Raw genomic sequence first — 14,751 nt, 5'->3', positions numbered from 1 at the left:
GAAAGAAAATGTATGTATATATATATATAATAATTTGAAATTGAATTTAGAATTTAATTTAATTTTAATTGAATTTTAATTTTAAGTTCTTAGTGATATCTTCCGATCTATGTTTTCAATTAAGGAATCCTATAATTTTTATGAGATTAGTGGAGTTCAATTTCAGGGTTTGATTTAACTTTGTGTTAAATTCAAGTTTTGCTTTGGGCTCAACAAATAGGCATTATTTGGATAAACTTCTGGGCTATGATGAGTCGCCTGGACATTATTAGAGTAACTATGCCTTCGAGGTTTTCTAAATAATCCTATCCACTGAACTTAGTACAAAACTTTGATCTAACTAGTTAGGATCCGTAAGGGGTAGTTTCAGTTAATTATACTAAGTCAAATACACCAGGTCGAAGTCATATCTTCCTAGACATGCATAGACAGAGTTTCCCTAACCTACTATCTTCCAAAACTTCACTAATACCGTAGGTCAAGTTAAACTTTGTCCCTTTTTAAGTTAATCATAATTATTCTGCCGGGTAGGTGAGTTTTGGAGGTGCCAACTAGTTTGGAGCCTCCCCTGAATTATTGATATGGATTAAATTTTTGTATAATTAAAGTTAATGAAATTTAATGTTTAATTTATAATTTAAATTTAATTTTAAATTTTAAATTAATTAAATTGGACAAGGAGTGTATTTAATATTTAAATTTTCTTTCCATCTTAATTTCATTAAGTTAAGATTAACTTTTAGTATTTAAGTTTTTATTAGTTTTTAAATTCGAATTGTTTGAATTTATCCTTATATTTTCTTTGTGTTTTAAGTTTATATTATTATTTGATTTTTTTTTTAGAGATAGAGTCATTCAAATTGATTTGGTCATCATTTGAATTTTTAAGGTTATTAATTATTTTCAGATTTTTTGAATTTTCTAAATTAATTAGATTTATTTTATCAGGTAATATTCTAGGGATATTTTTGTAAGTATTGTCAAGTACAATATTTTCACGTATATTTTCAGAAATATCCAAATTAACATACATATTTTTTAAAACTACTACTAGCAAGTATTTTGATAAATATTACTGATCTTGAGCGCAGCTCCTAATTTAGTTGACTTCTCCATTGGATTTGACTCGAGTTCGGATTCGATTTTGACTTGATGGTCTAACTCCAATGGCTCCTCGTGAAGCTTGGTCAGGCAGGTCCAAAACTCGTGAACATTCTTGACCTTTTCTATCCTACAAGTAACTTTGTTAGGTAATAAATCCGAAACTAACTTTATTACCCTTTGATTTGCTTTGAGTTTTGTGTTGATCTTCTCAATGTCATGCCACCATCAAAGTCATTCATGAGAATGAAAGTTTCCATCTGCATCCTCCACAGATTGAATTCATGTCTTTTGTACATCTCATATGGAGGTGGTTCATGAATACTTCGTCCTTCGACTTGAGCCATTAAGCACTAAAGATAGAAACTAAAATGAGGTGTCAAGACTTGGTCTTGGATTATTAGTGATGGAGAAAAAATATAGTATTTCACTAATTTCGAAAAAAATAACAAAATATTAATAAAAAATATTATTTTAAATTTTGGTAAATGCGATATTTTACTAATACTAACCAATGGTGAAAATATGACAATGAATTTTTGAAAAATAATTTTGGAGGGAAAAAATGGAAGACAGTAATTCAAAGCGATTGGTGGTTGTACCAAACGATATCTATTTTTCTTTTAAAAAGAATCCTCCTTACTCGATTGGTGGTTGCACCAATTCAAAGCGGTACCCACTCTGATACCACTTGTTGGACCGTAGAATTCGCTAAAGGGGGTGGGGTGAATAGCGATCGAAAATTCGTAGCAAAGTTAAGTCGAGTACGCAGCGAAAAATAAATGCACAACGCTAACACAAACCAGTTTTATTTGGTTCGGAGTCTTTGTCGACTCCTACTCCAAGGCCTGCACTCGTCAACTGCTTTCATTGGGTAATTCACTGGCAGTTTGAAAAATGATTACAGAGGTAAGTACAAGAATAATAAAAAATAATACCGACAACAAGAAAAATAAACTCGAGTTGCAAGTTGTCGGAGAAGTCTCGCAGCGTCGCAGGAGCATTGCGTAATAGAGCAGTCGTAGGAAGAAGTTGTTATACTCAGCTCTGGAGGTAGGCTACTTTTATAGAAGTGCTCCGGGCGCCTAGACTGTGACACCGTCAAACCAATCAGCACGCTCCAAGCTGTCAGGATAGATTTTTGCCTTTCGGGCGCCCGGATCCCTTCCGGGTGCCCGAACCACCATTTTACAGAACGCTCGTTTTCCTGCAAGAAAATGTTAGTCTAAGGCAAAATACAAGTTATATTACCCTGCAAAACAAAGTATTAATGCAATTATATTTAAATAAAGTAGTAATTAGATTATGCCTCCCCGAGATCAGAATCTAGTCATGATCTCAACTTAGATTTTCGAAATGATTCTAAGTTGGATCGACGCCTAAGTTCCCTAACTAGGAATGCATCCTCACCAAGTCACTCCCCTCCAGTGACTTACCTTAACTTACCTGCCAGACATCTGGTCAGCCCGTCGACCTGTCTGGACTTCGTGCCAACTATCCGGTTAGCCCGTCGACCTAGCTGGACTTCGTGCCAGACATCCGATCAGCCCGTCGACCTGTCTAGACTTCGTGCCAGCTATCCGGTAGACCAATCGACCTAGCTGGGCTTCGTGCTAGCTATTCGGTCGACCCGTCGACCTAGCTGGGTTTCATACCAACTATCCGGTCGACCCGTCGACCTAACTGGGCTTCTCCTGCACACTTAGTCAAAGTGTTAGATTACAATGAAACTAACTTAACCTACTTTGTCATTCATCAAAACATGAGTTAGACTATTAATGTTAACCACACCAACAATACATACATTTATACGTTATAGTAGCTATCTGGTAACATCAACTAGCAATAATTGCTACATCAATATTAGATAAAAGGTATTTTTGAAATAAAATTATTGAAAATATTTTTTTAAGGACTCTTCTTTTGGCATGACCAACTTTAAGCATAGGTCATTAAGGTCTATGCCTAGGGCCTCAATTTTTATTGGGGTCCATTATTTTTAATGTATTAAATATATTTTTTAAAGAGAATGAAAAAAATAGGGCACACATAATAAAAGATTTTGCAATCTCATTCTCTAAAAATTGGGATCATTATTTTTAATATATTAAATATATTTTTATGTATATTTTTTAAGAGAATGAAAAAGAATAGGACTCACATAATTAAATATTTACATAATCTCATCTTTCGAAGCTTCAAATTTCACAAAGATATCATTATGGTACCAATAAATAGAGTCATAAAGGGATTTTTTTTTAATAAATTAAATTTATTTTTAATTATGAATGTTATTTTATAAAACTTAATCTATTCCTCTTCAATATCTTTCAATCATAGCCTACTCTCATTACATTTCTTATTCGTTGGTAGAGGTGTAATCGAGTCGAACCGAGCCGAACTCTTGGATATTTGAGTTTGGCTCGTTTATAATCGAGCCGAGCTCGAGCTTTATTTAACGAATATATTCATGGCTCACGAGCATATTCGAGCTTTTATCAAGCCTAAACGAGCTTAATAAATATAAATTATAAATTTAAATATGTTGGGACCGAAATGTAGCTAGAGGGGGGGGTGAATAGCTCGTCGCGTGCTCGTGTACTTCGTTGCTTGTTTCTTCAAGGATGTGCATCGGAAATACAAAGAAACAAATGCATACAACGCTAACAAATGGATTTTACTTGGTATCCACCTCACAAGAGGTGACTAGTCCAAGGATCCACGCAAACCTCCACTAATAAACACTCCTTTTCGGTAACTACCGAAGGCGGAGAAGCTCTACAAGACTCTCAATACAGAAAGAAAGGAAAGGGAACAAAAGTATAAGCAAAGCTTACAATGAATACAAGAAACCCTAACCCTAGCTTTCTTCTTCTTGCTTTTGATTCGCCTCTTGACTTGGAAGATCCTCTAAGAACCTTCAAGAACTGACGATCTGGAGCTTAGAGAGAGCTGTGGAGTTGCTGTCGAGGATCTGAGATGAATCTGTAGTCTCTTGAGTTCTCTACCGAAGGAATCGAACGCCTGCGGCTTTTATCGACGCTAACGGTCGGATCCCGATCGATTGGATTGCTCCCAATCGATCGAGGAGGCTTTGGATCGATCGGCTGATCGATCTAGAGCGCCTCTGTGCTCTCAGTAAATTGCCTGGATCGATCGGCTGATCGATCCAGGGCTTATCGTGCGAAATCGTAGCTCCCAATCGATCCATTGATCGATTGGGGTATCTGGATCGATCGACCGATCGATCCAGCGCTGTTTTGTGCAATCACGCACTTGTCCCAATCGATCCACTGATCGATTGGGAGGAGGTTGTCGCGAAGACTCGCCCAATCGATCGGCCGATCGATTGGGCATGAGCCAATCGATCGACTGATCGATCCAGCTCATGATTTCTCCCTAAAATTAAGTCTAAAGCCTCCTAAATCAACATCTGATCAACCATGACCTGTTCGTTCATCGTGCCTAACATCCGGTCACCCTTAACCTGCTAGAACTCGCTCACCAAGTGTCCGGTCAATCCCTTTGACCCACTTGGACTTTTCTCCTCTTGCCAAGTATCTAGTCAATCCCTTGACCTACTTGGACTTTCACCAGATGTCTGGTCAACCTTGACCCATCTGGATTTTCCCCGTGCCTGGCTTCACTCACCAGGACTTCTCTTCTGCCTGGCTTCACTCACCAGGTCTTTCATCTAGCTTCACTCACCAGGATTTTGTCTCTGCCTAGCTTCACTCACTAGGTCTTTCACCTGGCTTCACTCACCAGGATTTTCTCTCTGCCTAGCTTCACTCACTAGGTCTTTCACCTGGCTTCACTCACCAGGATTTTCCTTCTGCCTAACATCCCATTTAGGACTTCCCAGTCAAGTATCTAGTCAACCTTGACCTACTTGACTCTTCTTCAACCAAACTGATCAAGCCCCGATCAGTGGAGAATTGCACCAACACTCTCCCCTCATGAACAACTGCACCTGCATTGTTCATGTGTCGTCTGCATGTATTGACAAATATTGAAACCATGACCAAGACTCAAGCTTGGTCAACCAGGTCAACCTTGACCTACTTGGATATTGCTCCAACAAAATATTCATTAAAAACTAAATTATATATTTTTAAAAAATTATAATATTCTTGTTAAAATTTATAATTTTATTCTAATAAATAAATTTAATATATTTGTCTATATTTTTCATAAGTAGAGTGTAAAATATATAAATTTAATATCAAAACTATTATTTTTTTATTTAAAAGTTGCTTCATGAGCTTAACGAACATGTTCACGAGCTAACGAACCGAATATTGTGAAGCTTGAGCTTGGTTTGTTTATCTTAACGAACCTCATTAAATGAGCTTCAACGAGCTTTTATCGAATCGAGGTTCAAATAGCTCACGAGTGGCTTGACTCATTTACACCCGTATTCATTGGTGATGCTTTCTCTTTAATTAATAAGAACATGAATTAAAATTTTTTATCTTATCCATATAATGCAAAATAAAAATGCTAGTTTTTTTTTAAGTTCTCCTCTCTTCTCCTTTTCCAATTCCCCCTCTCTGTGCTTTTCTTGCTCATTGAGATTCAAGAAGAGAAACTCCACGCCTCCACCTAACACTAGCACGCAGATTCGGTCAGTACTACGATGCTCCTTGTTTGATTAAATCCAAATGTTTATGCATTCATCCATATTGTGTCTGATCAAAATGGAAGATTTTATTATTTTTTAGCAATAACGACTTAGATACCTTTACCATTTCACTTCCTTGATAGACATTAAGTTTAAGTTTTATTTAGATATATTTACTGTCACAAATTATTCGATTTTCCTTTGACTCCATTCTATCATTTATAATTATTCTGATTTAGGTAATAAAAAATATAGTTTATTTTTTCTTGTGCTCAGTGCTTAAAAAGACTTCTATTTAGTTATTGATAAATGATAACGGTTGGTTTAGTTTCATTGTGATCTTTATTTTCTAAAGATTGTATTCAGTTTTGTCATTTTATACATTATTTTTTATTTATTTATTTTTTGTGCTTTATCTGAGTTGAGCATAGGAGAATGATTTTTTTATATTGTTATCATATTTCATTGTTCTTATTTTCTCAATTTTGTTCTTTTTTCAAGAGTTGTTCTCTCCATCTGAATTAGATTATCTTGAATATGAAAATTTAATTAATAATTTCACATTAAAAGTGAGAAAATTAAATGGTATAAAAAGATATTTTTTAAAATTAATATTTAATTTGTTAAAAAAATTTAAACCATGATTTTCAAACAATTCTAAATGAAAAAAGATGAGAGAATTTTTTTAAAAAAAATAACGTCAAATGGCTAAAAAAATTTATCCGTCTAAGGTCTCAAATAGGCTTGAGCCGACTGTCTTTTGGAAGCGCTTTTAATTTTGTCTTATTTTTAATATTATTTGTATCGTTATAATTTTTAAAAATTAAATAGAGTTACTAAATTTATAGAAGAATATTAATTTATGTGTGACATCATTTGTACAAGTGTCGTTGAAGGACAATCGTCAAAAGTCACATGACCAATGACGTCGATTTAGACTGATTAATCCTCCCCGATTAATTCTAGGAACGATTAAACTTTATAAAAAAAAATTATCGACTAAAAGTATGAGGCCTCGCCTTGATGGTCAAGGTCTCTCCACAACGGTCTCATACTCTCTAAAAAAGAGATAAATCATGAGATCTTTATCTTAACATAATGATCTTTTACATAAGAGAGATCAAACATCCTATTAAACATTTTACACTTACCGTCCCAAAATCTATTCAAGTAGTCTACTCGCGGGGCTAAAATAAAATTCTATATCATAATTCGAATTCATGACCACCAAATCACATGATAATAATTTTGCCATCAAAGCTCCCCTATGCATATCGTATATCCTTGAATATATTAACAATTGAACTACTATTGTGATCAAATATTAACAAATTTGAGATACACATAATTTGTCCATTTTAAGATTCAATGTGGCAACCAAACACTCTATAATATAACCTACTGACAATTTACTATCATCAAAAGAAAAAACTAATTGCAGTTTACTGAAAAATACATATCTCATTGTGAAAGAATGGTTAATGGCGTACCTTACACAGATCAACACAAGCAAAGCTCTCAACCTAAGAAATTCAACTGTAATTCTTCTGTTGAAAAGCCAACTCAAAACATTTCTGCTACAGCCCTTTCGGCAGGATTTTGATCCAGTTAATTTACTCCGAGATTGAGAAAAAGTATTCAGATGTAGAGGCCATGCACCATCTTTCATGTCGGCAGAGAAGATCGAGCAAATCCACCATGTCAAAGTTTCTTGTTGTATATTTTTCATACAGCTGCACATACGGCTCCTGAGAAGAATATAAGATCATGGAAAAAAGAAGTGGCGTAAAATAAATCAGTGAAAACACTCAACTTGGTCTGTTGGAGTTAACTAATCATTATATAAATCGAATGGTTTTGATAACTTCATGCTGCTTCGCATGATATGTATGGTTGAAATGTCGTGTCTCAGTTTGTGTAAGAAATTTGATCATAGGATGATGTTTTAGAAAAATAGGTTTCTGTTTATGAGCCAACCTGATGACCATGAGGAGCAGCATAGTTTTCCCTCATTAATATGCTGCACATTAAGACCAATCATCCATGAACCAACACTAACATCGTCATGGGCATAAGTGCGAAGAATAGCCCTATGTTACAAAGAAGTAATTGCATCAGTCATAAATTACATGTTCCCTAAATGATGTCAACCAATTGCCTAATCGGTCAGTTAGAATAAGCGCACAAACCTATTGATAGAAATAAACTTTGCTAGGGCTCTAGATACCACAAACATCTCTCCAGAAGCATGCCGGAAATACCTATGTCAACATAATGAGGAAGTTGATAACACAAAATATCTTACTGCAGAGGAAAATCCATGTTAAGTATGAACTGAAAGGCATTGCACTATGGCATCCATATTTGGACATGGAATCATCATTTAGTCAAAATAAGTATTCATGACAAAATTAACTATAATAAAAACTTTTTGAAATAAATTATCTACAAAACATAAATGCTTTTTGACTAAATTGCGTTGACAACCAAAGGGTATCCTATTTGCTTGCCCCATAAATGCATGTGTTATGTGCCTTTCCATCAATGAATGCCACAATTTGTGTTGCATGGATCTAGAAGTAGTCAAAATTTCAGCATGCTGTATAGCTAATATTCACACTGAGAAGAAATATGACGATAGCTTTTGATTAGGCACCTAGACCATATTATAGATGTACCGCAAGCAGTAATTCTATTTACAGGAGAACCTCAGCTTGAAGCTGGTATGATTCCACCAGCATTTGATTACAATTCTCTCTTATAGATGACCTCAGTTTGTAGCCAGAATGATTGAGTAGCATTTGAATGACACAAACTGTACTGACTAAACAGCAAGATTTTCATAAAGCCCTATGACCCAAATGGAAAAACAGATTATATAGATACACAACAAACCAATGCTTATGCCTGTTTCAAGCCTGATGACACTTCAAGGATACATTCAAGTATTCACTAGTCCATGAGTGATTCTTGTCACTGTTTGCAATTGTTCTGACACGCATGCTGTTATTTTAATGTTTAATAGTAAATGAAAGTAACAAAGCTCCTTGATTGATATCTTCCTAGCCGATACTTTAGCATAAGCGACTCAAAAATAACAGGAAAGATGAGTAGCAATCACTCTTGGAGAAGAGAAAACTGAAAAATTAGCTCCACCTTTACTCCCACACTTGGATTTTTGAATTCTGACCTTATATGATTCCCATGTTTCTCTACTTGCAACCTCTCATTCCTTTCCAATCAGAGAATTCTTGAAGACTATTGTAGTTACATGTGCAGCTGATAGTCATCAATTCAAATAGTTCATAGCTATAACTTGAATCATAGAAAAAAATAACTACTTTTTCACTAAACACAATGTAACTTGATATGCCTAACTATAAATTAGTTCAAAAAATGCTTACGATTTTCCATCACCAAACTTCCACCATTCTGGTTCAAACCACTTCTGACTCCTGAATATAGTATTAGCAATCAATAAACATAATTAAGCTAACTTTCAGCACAAGACTATGACCTCTATTAATACTCACTTATCAGAGAAAACTTCGCCAGATTTCATACACCCAATATATGCACGGGGTTTGTCCAAGTGGGCTGCAAGCATTGTGCCCAAAGCATCTATAAAAGCACAAATTTTCACCAATCAGATTATTATTAAACGAGGAGCTATGTTAATGTTGATACATACATGAACATTCAGGTCTTGAAGCTAGCCAACTATGTTGACTGTTAATTATAGCCATTGAAAAACAAATTAACAACAGTTTGTTTATAATTCTTAGTCTACCTCAGACCACTGGCCTTCAGAGGGAAAGAAAAAAATAATCTTCCAACTAACCAAGTTATTCAGAATGCAAACAACTGATTTGTAGATATAGCATTGAAACAAGAAGAAAAATAATGAAGAATCATTGACATGGTTTCCAAAACACACTCGAACTTTAGTTGCAACTCCCATTTGTCCAGTCTCTCCAAAAGTAAAAGAAGAAATGTCAGGATCAAAAAGTAATGGAATGCAGTTTTGGTCAATGACCCACTTGTAGCAGTTGGACAATTAGATATAAAACAGAAACAACAGATAGGGATGGTTTCATGCATTTACAACTTACATTTTGAAAAGGAAACACAACATGGATTAGAAAAGAGAGCTCGTCCAGATGTCATGCTACCTAATCATGCTCCTCTGAAGTAAATAAATGAATTCAAACAGTTTGTAGTGGATATTCTGAAAGTCTCGTCTCCAATTAGAATCAAGTCCTAGGTACAAGCATATTGATGTGGCTAACTGTAGCATCAATGAGATTCCTTTGCTGTGATTGGACTTCTTTTTTAAACATTTGTTATTATCAGTACATTGTTGTTATCAAACATTTGTTATTTCAAATACTTGTTCACAATAAGTTGTTTTGCTTTACTTGATTCTAGTTATTTCAGGTAGTTTAAGAAGACATAAACAATTGGTTATGCTCTATATCTTGGTGTGTGTCAGTGGACTATGAAGATATTGTTCTATACTGAAACATTAATTGTGTGGTGGAAGATTCATTCATCCTATTCATTATGGTTAATAATAGGATATATCCAGTTAGATTGAGGGAGAAGTTAAGAATGAAATATAGTTTGTTAGATGGAATGTAAGAGAAGAGGAAATCCTCTAACGCACAGGAAACATATAAGACCTCCTCTCCAAGTAACAAGCAGAAGGGATCAATAGGATTTAAATTTATAAAGAGGAAATTTTTGACATTTTTTTTTTCTTTCTACACTCCATTTTGTCCAAGTAATCAACAGGAGATCAAAAGTAAAATATCCTTCCTCTCATCTCATTATTTCAAGCAATCAGTTTTTTAAATCCCATTCTACTCCCTCCACCTCTCTCCCCTCCTTCCAAGTAATCATGGGCTAAAAGAATTTTCAACAAGAGGAATCGGTATAGCTCATCTAAAATACTTGTTACAACTGCACACTTCTAGATCAGTGAATCAATAAAACAGAATTGTTATTCAGTCAATCTTATTGCATGAGAAAAGCAGTATTATTTAAGTCGAATTGATTTGGAAGGATATATCTAGGCAATTCACAATAAACATACCAATGTTAACATAAACATCATCATTAATTTTAGCATAGAACTCAGCATCCCAAGCTTCTGCTGCATGAGCAAGAAATAGTTTTGTCTTTTTCGGTTGTTCCTCAGAAGCTTCCACATGATTATCCTGTTGAAGATAAGAACAAATTGTTTAATCATTCAAATGAAGATGTGATATCATCTTAGCTAGATGCTAAAATACTTCAGCTGGTGTTCTATGCAAGAAATTTTTTGCAAATGACATATTGAAGAAAGTAACATCAACAAGCATATAGAAAATCAAGATACTACACATAGAACGCTGTTAATAAGTAAAATGAAGATAATCAACAAAGAATGCAAAATTTTACAGTGCCAAAAGAGGATACCACATAATACTGAGGAAGAGGTGATGCTGCAAATGAAAGTTTGCTTGCTTCCTTAGACAATTTCTTTATTAAAATTTGAAGGACAAGTTGGTAGGGGATCTCTCTGATAGACCCTAAAATATCCTTGTATCCTAAGAATTGTCCTACTGAGTTTACTAGAACTAATAAATAAAATTATTAATAAGATTTACAGGTTTCTAGAAATCTAATATTATTAGTAACTTCAATCTTCATCTAATAAGATTTACAGGTTTCTGGATGCATCATTACAAAACAAAGATAAGCATATTGTTAAAGACAAAAAGCTTTTTTTATCATGTTTCCATCAGTTTCTAATTTCATATGCATTTGACAGGAAGCATAAAAGCAAACATCTGCCTCAGTGTATTCCACAGGGAAGAAATAAAGTAAAGATCCAAAAAGAAGATAGAATTCAACTTATTCTTAGAAGAGGAATAGAAATTCCAGTTACTTTTAACTGTGTCGCAAAGAATGCAGAATGGTTGTGGCACTTAAAGCTTACTCTCAATCTATCATCATTATCCTTTGTTTCCTCTCAATAAACTTCAAATTTGGTGCTAATATATCATCACAGGATTTGTTTTACCATTGTAGTTGAACTGATAGACATGTAAACAACTAAAAAAAGTAATATTTTTAGAGTCAGAAATAAGATGAAATATAAACATAAAAGGCACATTTTGAACTACATAAACAAGGATAGATAAGGACAACATTAGACATATGAACCTGAAATACAGTTTAAACATACAAGTATTATAAAATCATTTGTCTTCCAATTTTCGTTGTCAATCTCTCTATCAGCACTATCTCCACGATTTGCACTGCGGAAGAGTAAAACTATCTCAAATAAAAAACACATCAAATATGATCATGTTTCATTGTCAATGTCTGAAATTTACCTTCGTCCTATCACAAATCGTGCTACCACACCTTTTTCTAATTCCAGTTTTTTCATTGCTGCACCTGAGAACAAATGGCAAGAAGATACTCATAAATGAAAGTATCTAAAACTGAGTAAAGCCCCCAAATTTAGTATTCTAAAATGTTGATGAATTCTCTGAAAAAAATCTTGAGCATTCTGCCCATAAGGAGGAATGCAAGAGGAAAAATTCATCCTCCATATAAATTCTTTTACAGTCTGTTTGCATACTAATATATCCTAGTTTATCTCATAGAAAACATGGGACATTGATCATCTATTTTTCAATCCGAGACAATGAAACCAACAGTAATCAGTATGTAACTGCATAGGATTAAAGAGTTTATAATAAGTTATACATTTCATGAATTCGATGAATAGGTATAAGTAGAATAAAGAACATTGTACTGCACCAGTTGCGAGCCATGACTTTCTAACTGCGTCCCTCTGTTTTTTTCGTTCAAATCCTGTAGCTATTCCTATAACAACAAGCAGTCTTTTCCTTGAAAAATTAGTCCCGTTGGTCTCCGAAGAGTACTGCCCAACAAACCCTTTGTTTCTCGCCACCACAAGCTCCATCTCCAGAGCCGCTAACTTTTTGTGCTGTTGTCTGAATAGCAAAATATTCATGATCTTAACCCAACCTTTATCCCTACTACTCAAGAAGAGGCTCTAATCAACAAAAAAAATAATAATAATGAAGAGAAGCAATCTGAAAGCAAGTCACCTGCAGTCTACCAACTTCAGCGTCTCATCAACTGATATAGCAGATTGTCCCTAAAAGTTGATGTACTTCGGCTAGATTAGAATATAATAGTAGGGGGATGGAATTTGATGACAAAGCTAGTCATTTAACGGAAGAACAAAATCTAAGAACCTGTCCAGTCCTTCGATCCAGTTCCTTGATGAGATAAACCCTGCTCTGCGCATCCTGCCAGAGACTGTCAAAAAAGAGAATAACTTTGATTAAAATTCGCCATTTTTGGATGCCAACAAGCGGAAAAACACTAGCATTCGAGTAAAAAACAAAAGGAGAAAAATGTATCGGACGTAGAGTAGAGGACCGAAAAGGGAACCGACCGGCCCGCAACGTAGAGGGAAGCCATGCTGGCGAACATTGCGAACATGACGGCAGAGATCCGGGAGTTAGGCAGCGGGCGGGGACCTGATCCCCGGATCTGCATCGCTACTGCTGCTGCCACCGCCGCCGCCCCCGACCCTGCTCTCACCACGATCCTCTTCCCCCTTTCTCTCCTTCCGCTTACTCAGATGCGATCGAAACAGATCGTCCCTCTTCCATTCGCCACCCACCAGACTTAATCAGCGAAAAAAAACTCGTTTTCATTGATTTTTCCAAATTCCTCCCCAACTTTTTGAAATTGCCATATTACCCCTCATTCAACCCGATTTCAAGCCAAATCTTGCCGTGTTTACTACGATAGATAAAGACAACGAGTTTTGTTTTCCTCCTAATTAAATTTTATATAATGAATTAATAATTCGAGTTCCTTACTAAATTTTAATTTCTTCTTCTGAATTTTTTCCTTTAAAAATATCTATTGCTTTTCTAATCATCCTCCCAAGTAAACAGACTCCTAGATTTACCACTGCGAGAAAGCCATTGCCTCTGTCTTTTTGCTTTCAGGAGAAAAATAAAGGGATAAATAGGGCTGAGCAAAATTTATGTTAAATGGATTCAATTAAAAATTTTGATTGAATTATTTTAAAATTTTGTAAATATCGAATATCTCAATTAATTTGGTTTATCTTAATTTTAAAACTCAATAATTCTTTAAACCGAATAAATTAATTTATTTAATTTTTTCTTTTTATAACTACGTTAGAGATTTATATTCAATTTATGATTTCATTCTCAAAATTACTGATTTAAAAAAAAATTAAAATTGAATAAAAATATATTATTATTTAAAAATTCAATTAATTTGATTGAATTAATATTATATTGTTTAATTTTTACTGAAAAGTGGATTGATACCGAAATAGCTGAGGGGTAAAGAGGAAATTAGGAAAAGGAGAAGGGGTCCTTTGGTAAGTGCACTGTAGTGCCCCTTTTTAGGGCACTGTTCACATCGCAAGTAGGGTGGTTGTTTCATTTTTCTGCGCCGCCACCAACAGAAACAAAAGGAGCCTTCTTCCCTTTCACGCTTCTCACCGATAACGACGCTGGCCGCCGGCTGCTCCCTTCCTTCGGTCACAACCACATCCTCTTCTCCCTGCTTACGCGCACCGCCCCTCTCGCACGCTCTCTCACCTTCGCCACCGAGGAGGATTTTCGTTCACTTTTGCTTCCGCCGCCATGGCTCTTCCTCACGCTCCGCTCTTCACCGACGATCGCCACTGCTCCCCTCCTCGCGACGCTGCCATCCTCCTTCTCCTCCTCGCGACGCAACCACCGGATCGACACCACCTCCACTTTCTTCCTCGTCGTAGCGACCAGCCATCACCGCCGCGATCACTGCATGCCCTCTCCAGCGTTGAGGGCGCAATTCTTTGCTAGTCAGCCCCTTGTCACCATCATCGACCAGCATTCACAGCTGCCTCTAGCGTCGCAGACGGTTTTCGAGCCGTGGTCGAGTCCCATTGTCGTAGACGGCTTCCGATC

General features: G+C 35.5%; 1 protein-coding gene across 2 annotated transcripts; it reads right to left on the bottom strand.

Moving 5' to 3' along the window:
- Positions 1-7,016: 7,016 nt before the first annotated feature.
- Positions 7,017-13,455, bottom strand: LOC122043391 (hydroxyproline O-galactosyltransferase HPGT1-like). 2 transcript variants are annotated; one of them, XM_042603978.1, is made up of 12 exons: positions 13,209-13,455; positions 13,006-13,069; positions 12,856-12,905; positions 12,542-12,738; positions 12,109-12,172; positions 11,958-12,030; positions 10,821-10,944; positions 9,259-9,346; positions 9,130-9,180; positions 7,915-7,986; positions 7,703-7,815; positions 7,017-7,473 (listed from the first exon to the last, which is right to left on the bottom strand). In XM_042603978.1, exons 1-12 carry the CDS (start codon positions 13,310-13,312, stop codon positions 7,451-7,453), a joined length of 1,023 nt encoding a protein of 340 aa, XP_042459912.1. In that variant the 5' UTR covers positions 13,313-13,455; the 3' UTR covers positions 7,017-7,450. The 2 variants fall into 2 exon arrangements, with proteins under 2 accessions (XP_042459912.1, XP_042459913.1); XM_042603979.1 differs by lacking the exons at positions 7,017-7,473; positions 7,703-7,815; positions 7,915-7,986 and adding an exon at positions 8,383-9,004.
- Positions 13,456-14,751: the final 1,296 nt, after the last annotated feature.

The sequence above is a fragment of the Zingiber officinale genome, chromosome 2A (genome assembly GCF_018446385.1).
Source record: "Zingiber officinale cultivar Zhangliang chromosome 2A, Zo_v1.1, whole genome shotgun sequence".
Taxonomy (NCBI): Eukaryota; Viridiplantae; Streptophyta; class Magnoliopsida; order Zingiberales; family Zingiberaceae; genus Zingiber; species Zingiber officinale.
The sequence above is the reverse complement of the archived record's forward strand: the minus strand, read 5'-3'. Positions and strand labels throughout refer to the sequence as shown.